The 11042-nt window shown below is 48.6% G+C and overlaps 1 protein-coding gene across 1 annotated transcript; it reads right to left on the reverse strand.

Moving 5' to 3' along the window:
* Positions 1-6256: 6256 nt before the first annotated feature.
* Positions 6257-9149, reverse strand: LOC146352514 (uncharacterized). Its single transcript, XM_084829660.1, has 3 exons — positions 8559-9149; positions 7873-8104; positions 6257-6507 (listed from the first exon to the last, which is right to left on the reverse strand). Exons 1-3 carry the CDS (start codon positions 9147-9149, stop codon positions 6257-6259), a joined length of 1074 nt encoding a protein of 357 aa, XP_084685786.1.
* Between the last annotated feature and the right edge of the window lie 1893 nt (positions 9150-11042).

The following is an 11042-nucleotide window of genomic DNA, read 5'->3' on the forward strand; positions in this document are numbered from 1 at the left end:
ATTTGCCCTCAGTGATTTCATGTTCCCTATATGTGAACCCTGATTGGCTGGGATCACTCTAGGAAGGAGAAAATATCCCTAACTAGGGGGCTGGGGGAAAGCACCAACATATTAACAAACACAGTGAATTACATGATATCAACAGGCTGGAGAAAAAAATGAACACTGAGAGCCTTTTCCAGGAAATATTTTGGCCTTACAAGGTAAACATTTGACACAGAGAGGAAATGGGGATTTTAGGTAGGCAGCATCAGAGCCCATTTTAATAAAAAGGCAGCAGCAGTGGTAGAAGGTGGCAGTTGCAGAGGTAGGGACAGAAGGTGGCTGCAGTGAATATGGGAAATGAGCCTCACTCATCCTGCACATCCTCAAAGTTTAGTCTCCCTGGGACTTCCCTAGATGGACTTCACTGAAAGCTTTCAGAAAGCTGAATTGTCAGACAGATGACGTCCTGCCCCTTACAGGTAAGGCTGCTAGATCAACCCTTCAAAAAAAAAAATCAAAACTGATGCTGTGACATCAGAAGTAATAGAATCCCATTACATGCTACAGGAGCTTGGAAATAAAGGCCTTCTGTAATGTCTCACTGAATTCTGCTCTATCATAAGGGGATGTCCTTTAAAAATGAGTGGTATCCTTTACCGTAAGGAACATATTGTAACTGAATCTACAGAATCCCAGGAGGATGAGTAACCTTTCAAACCTTGCTGGCGTCTGCTACCAAACACAGAACCCTGGATCCTGAGATAGCCTTCCATAAGTGGAAGGGCCTCCTTCCATCTGAGGAAGGGCCTGTGAGGCAGGGGAAGCCTCTGCTGGTAGAAGGAAGGGAAGCTGTGTTCACCAACTCCCCCTTTCTCCTGTGACTCCCTTGTGCCACCTCCAATGCTATTCCAGAGGGACACCAAATCCTCTGGAACAGATTTTTGGGGGACACAGGGAGTTGAAGGGGAAGAGGGATGCAACATAAATCTCTCTCTCTCTCTCTCTCACACACACACACACACACCTTGAACATTGTCCATGGACTTTGGAGCTCTTCCAATGACTTCAAGGCTGTTGTCTCTTAAGTTGCCACAAAATGTGGTGGGCCTGATCTGGTCCTCCTGGATTCCCCTCTTTCAAAGGAACTGGGGGAGGGGGGGGGAAATGGTAACAGCAGTCCCACTCTGACTAATCACAGCATTACACCTTCTTCTGGGGGTGGGGGGATCCTGCAGTGTCATATAGAAAGCCATGTCTTTGGCCTTAATCTCAGCTGTTTTCTTTTTATTCCTTCTCGCTATCCTAATAGCCTGCCCTTTGGAGTAATCAAGTATCAGCCAATTGAGCTATTTGCATTACACAGACGTGTAAGCTTAGAGGAACTGTAGGATCACCACGGCTTTGCCTCTGAAACATAACACCCCCCGCCCCCCAAAAAAGTTAAAACACCTCTGTAAACAGTGGGGTTGTAAAAACCTTCTTCCCTTAAGAGCATTCTGCTAATTTAGGTGAAGGGAGGCAAGAATGGTGACTCCAATATGTAATCAATGGATTGGCAGCACTAACTGTTCTATATTAGGCCCAAGCTCAAAGGTAGGAGAGAGATCGGCTTATTATTCCAGTACAGACTACAGTTTTATACACACAAAAAATCTATACAAGTCTAACAGAAATGCCAATAAGAACAACACAGAGGGAAAAAAGGCAAGACACTACACTGAAACAAAAAGGGAAAGAAGATCAGTTGTAGTGGGTAGCGTACTAGGGATGGGGGAGAATTTCTCCCCGAAACTTCGGGGGGCCGAGTGCCAACGCATTCGGTCCTCTGAAGGTTGTTCGGGGAGAACTTCTCCGCCCCCCTGCCCCCCCCGGGATGGGACTTACCTTTCACGAATGTCCCTCCTGGCGGCGGGTCCCAGCGGCGGTTCATCAGGTCTTCGTCAGGGGCGGGGGCGGCAGCCGGTCTTTTGACCGGCTGCCGCCACCGCCATTACAAGCAAAGTAAAAAAAAAAAACACGCCCCTGTGATAGGCTACGTAACGATTAACGTAGCCTATCACGGCTAGATTTGCAAAGTCAGCCGTGATAGGCTACATTAATCGTAACGTAGCCTATCACGGGTCACTTAAAAAAAAACAAAAAAAGCGCATACGGCTAATGGCGGCCCCCATAGGGAGCCGCCATTCGCGTTCCTTATTTGGTCCCTGTAGTCTACGTAAATATTTACGTAGACTACGGCGAAAATAAGGGCAACGCAAATAACGTTGCCCTTATTTTCGCCGTAGTCTACGTAAATCTTTATGTAGACTACAGGGACCAAATAAGGAACGCGAATGGCGGCTCCCTATGGGGGCCGCCATTTGCGTACGCGCTTTTTTTTTTTTTTGAAAGTCACCTGTGATAGGCTATGTGACGATTAACGTAGCCTATCACGGCTGACTTTGCAGATCTAGCCGTGATAGGCTACGTTAATCGTTACGTAGCCTATCACAGGGGCGTTTTTTTTGTTGTTTTGTTTTCTTTTGAAGTTCGCGGCCGGGGAGACGGGGCGCTTCTCCCCGGCCTGAATTTTGGCTGGGTGAGGCGGAAAGCCTCCCCCCCGGCCTGAATTTCAGCTGGGCGAGGAGGGAAGCCTCCCCCCCCCGGCCTGAACTTCGGGGGGAGCAGCGAAGCGCCTCCCCCCCACTGCGAAGCAAGCTGCAAGACCAGGTAAGTGACTTTCATGCACCCCTAGCGTAGACCGATATATGTTTATATTGCTTGCTCTGTTTCCACTTTCCACATCTCCAGCATTGTTGGATTCACTGATATTTCTATGACTATCTATCTCCACTCAGAAGTAAATCCCATGAATTCAGTGGGAGTGAATCCAAAATAAGCAGGTACTTGCTGACAGCCTAAGGGTGCAATTCTATGCATAGGCTAACTTGGGGGTTAGCCCTATTGAACTCAATGGGATTTACATGTGCTTACATGGACATTCTGGGAAGTGCTGCCAGGCTGAAAGCCTGTTTGTGAAGAGCTTCACAGTGCTGCCAGTGAATGGGAATTCTGACACAATCCTTTAACAGGGAGAACACGGTTGCCAACTGATCAGAAAAAAATGGTGTAGCCTTTCTTTTGGTTTCAGGCTAATTTCCAGGAAAGTAATAGATGTTTTCCCCTTAGCTTTTTGTTTTTTTGTTTTTTTCTTTTTCTTTTTTTGCCTAGTGGAGGTTGCTATTTTGCCTCCAAAATGCCCCTCAGAATGGAGCATTTTGGAGGGGAAAGATCGCACTCACCAGCCATGTGAGGGGGCCCAAGTGAGTACCTCCCCCAAATAACTCCAATTCTACATACTGTAAATGGGGCCACAAGACTGGGAGGTGCCTTTTGGCCCAAGCTTCATTTTGGCCCTAGTTCAGCTCCATCAAAACCAATGGGTCTCCATCACTGGATTCAAGGGTTGGTCAAGTGGATCCTTGATTCTGAAATTCTTCACCTCAAAGTGCAGCCATTTTCAATGGTGGTCAATTCTACTGAGTTTGCATTAAAATAGTCAAACACAGGAGCGTCACAGACTCAATTCAGTGGAAAGAGGAAACAGTATCTTCTGACAGTCTGCTATACATAAGGGGGGGAGAGAGAAAATATATTGCTAGAAGGCAAATTTGTTACTTTCTCCCTCACACCTGAGAAACCCTTACTTACCAAGTACTCCCAAAACAGGGAAAGAAGTGGGAAGAGTACATCAGAAGTCTCCAGTCCTAGCAGGAAGAATGCAAGGATATGGCTGCAAAGTCCTACATTGGTACTGGGTGCAGTTATAGTGCCTTTTCCTAATGAAGACAAAAGGAGAAATTTCAAGCATGACAGGGCAAGGCCCCCCACAACATAAGGATCTTCCAGCAAAATCCAGTGCATTTCTACTCAGAAGTAAGTCCCATTGAGTTCACTTACCCTAGGTAAGTGAGTATAGGATTGCAGCCTAGATACTAAGTCAATATGGACATCCAACTTGCAGTTCCGGGAAGACAGCCATCTTAATTCACAGTATACAGTAACTGATCGAAAAGTAGAAGCCATGAATTTATTTATTTATTTATTTATTTATTTATTTCTATACTGCCCAATAGCCGAAGCTCTCTGGGCGGTTCACAAAAATTAAAACCAAACAACACACAATAAAACAATTTAAAATATATAGAACATTAAAACCACAATATAACATGAAACTAATCCTTTCTAAATTTCCCCTTCAGAGACACTTACATATTTCACTTTTATAAATAATCTATCATGCATTCTGAGATAAGAAAAGATATATACCCAAATCAATCCAGCAATCATCAGTAAGATGATTGATTTTGATTTTTCCTTTTTTGGAAGGCTTTTGTGACAGGGACTGTATTTGAAATAGATGCGCATGAAGCATTTAAGAACCTGTCCACACAAGTGGAAGAACATTCTCATGGTTGTGTGGCTAAGGCTTTCTGTTAACATCGATGGGACTTGTGTAAGACTTAGCAATTTGCAATCAGATTCTTCTGCGGCATCTATTTCCATATTCAGGAGACCACAGAACAAACCAGTTCCTTTTAAAATATACCCAGCTGGGAGCACTGATGTCTTTTGACCTTTTTTCATGTGGGAAGCCTCTTGTGTAAGATTTTAGAAGGTGAAGTTTTCTTTGGTTTGCACTTCTCTCTTCAGTTCAGATGAACTAAATAAGTATAACCTTACATGGCCTAGAAACCACAGTTTAAAACTAACTTTTCAATGTTAATCCATCCCAGAGCAGGTTCAGCAACTGAACATCCTTTTAACCACAGAAATTTAAGATTAGCTAATCTGATGTTTTTGAAAGTGAATTTCACTCCTGTTGACACACAATGAGAAAATGTAGGGCTTGATTCTGATGACTGATGAAAATCCTCTGCAATTTCATTCATATAGCTTGCCCACATTCAGCAAATTTTCTCTGGTGGCATGACTTATTGCGGGGGCGGGGATCAAATGGATAAACACACAGTCAACATTAAAATACATACATCAACACCACAGGTTAATTCCTCAGCAGAGTTATTCCAAGTTTTTTTTTAAACACACACACGCACAGGGAGAGAGAGAGAGAGAGAGAGAGAGAGAGAGAGACTGAAACATCCTGGCCAGATGTGAAGGGCAGTAGGTTGACCCTTGAAGTTACCAGGAGTCTTATATACTAATAGTTAACAGGTGCTGTGTTATGGCCATGTAGGGCTACTGTGAAACAAGAGGGGGGTTTTAGCATTCCCAGGGGCATGCCAAGGTTTGCAGAAGTAGCAGAAAGAAAAACTTCAGGAGGGAAAAGCTTTAGAAAACTTCAGGGGAAAACATAAGGGGGCAACCTTCCACAGACAACATCCCAATGAGGTCTGATCATGCGGCATGCCAGGAACCCATTCGCCTTTTCCGCTCATTCCCTTGCTGTGTGGCAATGGGCTGCTCCCGGACAGCTGGCTGTTCCCCCACCGAAATCCTGCTGTCCGTGGCCCACCAGGGGCCGTGCGCCGCTATAGGAGCGGTGTCACCAGGACAAGGACATGCCGGGAAGGGCCTCCACCATGCTCTTTCTAGGCACTGCCTCCCCCCCCGGAGCCACCGACAGCATTACTTGCTGCCCAGCCAGCACTCTCTGCAGTGCTGGAAAAGAGGGGTTTGCGCTAAGGACAAGGGTGGCCAAAGGGTTGGGGGGGTGCCCCAAACAAGCTCACGCACAGGCCTGGTGGCATTTCCACCCACCACATGACAATCTCCCCACCAGTCGCCCCACAGGCGCATGCATGGGGAAATGTGCACACGCGCAAGGGCGTTGGCACACCACCATGCTTGAGCAAGCGCACAGTTTCCTTGGCTTGTGCTGCCACAGCTGCCCAAAAAAGTGGCACTGAGGTGAGGAGTGCTATGCCCCTGTCCAGGGGGGCCCTTGAGCAGGGCAATCCCGGGTATTGTCCTCGCATGCCCAGGCCACACCCCATTGCCCACCCACAGCCTTCCCAGCCCACCTCGGGCAAAGCACCCCCCCCCCAGTGGGGACAGCGCAGTCGAGGGGACCATTTGGGACCATCCCCTCGTTCCCCCGCTCATTATGCACCTGGTCGTCATTCACGTAGGGAAGCCCCAGGGTGTCCAACATCACGCAGTTACTGTCCCCGGGCGCCTCTGTCAAAGCAGCCCCATTAGTCTCACATATGTTGTGGAGAATGACACAGGCAGAAATCACTGATGGTATGCTTTCCTCTGCCACATCCAGTCATCCCGCGAGACATCCCCACCTTCTCTTCAGCCTGCCAAAAGCGCGCTCCACCACATTTCTAGCTCTGCTGAAGCGCTGGTTGAAGTGATTCTCCTCTGGTGAGAGGTGTCCCCCCCAAATCTTCATCAGCCAACGTCGCATGGGGTAAGCTCTGTCAGCTAGGATCAGTGGAGGGATAAGCACACTGCCTGCTCTCCATGTCGGGTTCCTGGGCACAAACTTCCCGGCGTCCATCGCTTCGCACAGCACTAGGGATGTACGAAAGTCACTTACCTTTCCGTGGATTCTGTTCATGGGGTGGGGAGGCATTCCATCCCTCCCCCCAGAATCCTCGACGGGGGGGGAGGCTATCCGGTCCTCCCCCCTGGAATCCTCGATGGCCAGCTGTGCTCCGCGGCGGCTCCGTGGAGCAGCCGGCCAGGGCAGGGCCTTCCGCAGCCGGATTTCTGGCCACGGTGGCTGCTGGGTAACCCCCCCCAAAAAAACGGTGTATGCAAATGGTGGCGACTATGGCCGCCGCCATTTGCGTTCCTTATTTTTCGCTGTCTTAGTCTACGTAAATATTTATGTAGACTATTACGGCAAAAAAAGCTGGTACAGAACGTGGCGGCTCGCCTGATTAAAGGCAGCCGCCGGCAAGATCACATCACTCCAGTGCTGAAGGAGTTGCACTGGTTACCAGTTGTTTTCTGGGCCAAATTCAAGGTGTTGGTTTTGACCTTTAAAACCCTATATGGTTCCAGCCCAGCCTATCTTAAGGAGCACCTCCAGCAGCACCAGACAGGCCGCTTAACAAGATCAGCCTCGGATGGCCTTCTCTCTGTCCCATCAGCCAGGACAGCTAGACTGGTGGGGACGAGGGAGAGGACCTTTTCTGTGGTGGCCCCCACTCTGTGGAACTTCCTCCCTAGGGAACTCCGTCATGCCCGCTCTTTAATGAGCTTCTGTCGTGCATTAAAAATGTGGTTGTTCAGGCAGGCATTTGGGGTGGGTTAGGGTATTTTAGAAAATGTTTTTATTGTAGAATTTTATTGTTTTAAACTGTTTTATTGTATGTTGTACATCGCCCAGAGTGGCTGGGTGACCAGCCAGATGGGCGATTAATAAATTTAATAATAAATAAATAAAATAAAGGGGAATGCAAATAGCGTAGTGGGCGCTATTTGTGTCCCTTTTTGATTCGCCGTTTTAGCCTACGTAAATCTTTACGTAGGCTAAAACAGCGAATCAAAAAGGGACGCAAATAGCATTACATCCCGTAGGTGCCGCCATTTGCTTACGCAGTTGTTGTTGTTGTTTTTACCGGGATGTGATGTGTTGTTGTTGTTGTTTTTACCGGGATGCTACATAAGTCTTTACGCAGCCTATCACGTCTCTGTAAAAAAAAAAAAACCTCGCCAGACTGCAAATGGCTGCGGTGGCGGAAGCCGGTCGGAAGACCAGCCGCTGGAGCCGCCGCCGCAGCCCGGAACATCTGCCCCAGGTAAGCCTCATCCCAGGGGGGATCTGTGGGGGGTGGGGGGGCAGGCCATTCCGCCACACATTTCGGGGGGCCGAATGCACTGGCATTCGGCCTCACTGAGATCCATGGCGGAATTTTCTGACATCCCTACACAGCACCGAGTTACGAAAGATGTAGGCGTCATGGTTTCGCCCACTTCCCCCGATCTTGACATTGATGAATGTTCCTACATGGTCCATTGTGCCTTGCAGAAGCATTGAGTAGTAGTGCTTCCGACTGATAAACTCACTGCCCTGTCTAATCGGGGATACGATCGAGATATGCATCCCGTCGCAAGCCACGAAAGCCTCAGGAAAGCCAAGGGCGGAGAAGCCGAGCATTTCCTGGAGAGAGAGGAGAGACCATATTTGGTGGGAGGCAGCCAAAACATGAGTGGCCATTGCCAAGCAACAGATGTATCCCACTCGTGTCCCCATCTCCCCACACACTTGCCCGGACAAGCCCCGTCAAGCACAAAGCACACAGCACCTGCTGCGAGGGTTGTGTGACACACTCCCGACACACACACACACACACACGTCCAGGAGGACGGCAATCACCATGAACCAGGGAGTAGCTCTCAAAAACCACGCAGACAAGAACCCATCCCCCGATGTGAACCTCGCCTATACCATGCTGTTGTGAGCGCAGCTTCGATTCTTCGAAGATGCGAACCCAACCTAATAAAAACCAACACATTAGACGGGTCTTCGATTCTTCGAAGATTCAAAGCATCGAAGATGTTTCCTCCCCCTGAAAAGCCGCGCACGCCCCCACCCGATCCCGAGCCGCACTCACCACATCCACGTTGCCAAGGGTCACCCTTCTCCACAGTAGAGCATGCTCCAGAGCAAGGCACACTTCCACAAAGATCCCCGCGACCGTGGATTTCCCCACCCCGAACTGCTCCACCGCACTCTTGTACAAGGCATGATTGGCGAGCTTCCAAATGGCGATGGCCATCCTCTTCTCCACAGGGATCACTCTGCGTAGTTGTGTCGAGAGTCTGGCCAAGAACGGTGCCACCTCGCCAACCACCTGAAAGAAGGTGCGACAAGGCATCCTGAAGTGCTCGATCCAGTGCTCGTCGTTCCACACCTGCAGAACAAGCCTCTCCCGCCAGTCCTGGCTGCTCAGGCTCACCCAATAACTCCGGAAAACCCAAGGCATAGGGAGAAGAGCCACACTGTGCACCATGGTCAATGTGTTTCGAAGCACCCTCGAACACAAGTTTTGACAGTGATTGCAGTAGCAGCGCAGTACCTGGAGACGAGACCTCCGTCGCTTGGACGACATCCTCTCCAGAGTGATCAGTGCCTGGAGAGTACATGTCAGGGCATTTGCAGAGAGAAACAGCAGCCTGTAGAACATTGCCAGTTCTGGACCCATGGCTCCAGCCGGATTCAGACACCAAAGAAGATAGAATGTGTCCAGAAAGAGCTAACAGGGGATGAATGTAGGGATGTATGAAACAACTTACCTTTTTTCATTTCATACATCCGTGGGGGGGGGAGGCGCTCCATCCCTCCCCGCAAAATCCTCGACGGCCGACTCCATGGAGCCAATGGCCGGGGCAGCCTGCAGCAACATCCAGCCGCTGCTGGGCTGTGCGGGGACACAAATGGCCGTAGCCGCTATTTGCATCCTTTTTTTTTGCCGTGATAGGCTACGTAAACATTTATGTAACCTATAACGGAAAAAAAAAAAAGGAACGCAAATGGCGGCGACTACGGTGGCTGCCATTTGCATTCCCTTTTTTAGCTGTGATAGGCTACATAAATATTTATGTAGTAATACGGGTAATAACGGGTAATAAAATGGAGCCGCCTGAAAGAAGGCATGGCTGGCTGGAACACTGAGCAGAAGCATTTCACACTGCAACATTTTGAATATGTGCATATACATGTGCATTTGTGTCCCTGTGGATGCTGTGGTTAGGGATGGCGGAGAATTTCTCCCCGAAACTTCGGGGGGCCGAGCGCCAACGTGTTCGGCCCTCCGAACAAGTTTCGGGGAGAAATCCTCCAACCCCCCCCCGCACCCCGCACCCCCCCCCCCGGGACGGGACTTACCTTCGCCGAATGTCCCTCCCGGCGGCGGTAAGCCTATTAATGTCCCTCCCTATGGCTATTTGCGTTGCCCTTATTTTCGCCGTAGTCTACGTAAAGATTTATGTAGACTACAGCGACCAAATAAGGAACGCGAATGGCAGCTCCCTATGGGGGCCGCCATTAGCGTACGCGCTTTTTTTTTTTAAGTCACCCATGATAGGCTACGTGACGATTGACGTAGCCTATCACGGCTGACTTTGCAGATCTAGCCATGATAGGCTACGTTAATCGTCACGTAGCCTATCAGGGGGCGTTGTTTTTTTTTTTTAAACTTTCGCGTTCGCGGCTGGGCGAGGCGGGAAGCCTCCTCCCCGGCCTGAATTTCGGCCGGGGCGAGGCGGGAAGCCTCCCCCCCGGCCTGAATTTCGGCCGGGGCGAGGCGGGAAGCCTCCCCCCCCGGCCTTAACTTCGCGGGGGGAGCAGCGAAGCACCTCCCCCCCACCGTGAACGTCCTTCGAGGACAGGTAAGGGACTTTCGTCCACCCCTAGCTGTGGTAGGCAAAAAAAAGCCCACAATGAAAGCAAATGCAGGAAACAAAATAAATGAAGGTCCAGAAAATGAATGATGAAATGAAGGATGTAGGAATTAATAGCTAAATGAATACAGTCATTAATGATGAAAATGAATGGCATTACAAAATGAATGAAAATTATTGCACATTCTTAAAGGATTGTATAGTCTCTCTATTAGATACACAATATCATAGCATCTGGCAGCACCCTCATATGGGTGTATAGGTTGCTCATCATTCTTTGATGCCTAGACATTGACAGCTCTTCTCTTCGCATCAAGAGTTGTTTCTATTCAGAATCAGAAGCCATAAGGGAACAATTGACAGGCATCAAACAAACCAGCAAAATGAGATTATGTGAAGTGGGAGCAGGTTATATCACTCCACACCCATAGGATTAACTACCTTTACATTTTTATCTAGTATTTTCCAAATCCAGCCTCAGTGTACAAGTAATATCCTGTTCCAAAACAAAATATAAATTAATCAGTTAGATGACATAAGTGTAGTACTATGTAGAAGAGCAACTTTTTGATAAGTCCCATGGCCAAAGCTGTGCCTTTTTGTTTTAAACGACATTTTGTTACTTAACTGCATTTTGCAGTCACAGTTGGCGACGGTAAGAATACTTGATGAAAGACACAATAACCAAATTGGCT

The sequence above is a fragment of the Heloderma suspectum genome, chromosome 2 (assembly GCF_057233095.1).
Source record: "Heloderma suspectum isolate Gila_16-S chromosome 2, 16-S_ref, whole genome shotgun sequence".
NCBI classification, from domain to species: domain Eukaryota; kingdom Metazoa; phylum Chordata; class Lepidosauria; order Squamata; family Helodermatidae; genus Heloderma; species Heloderma suspectum.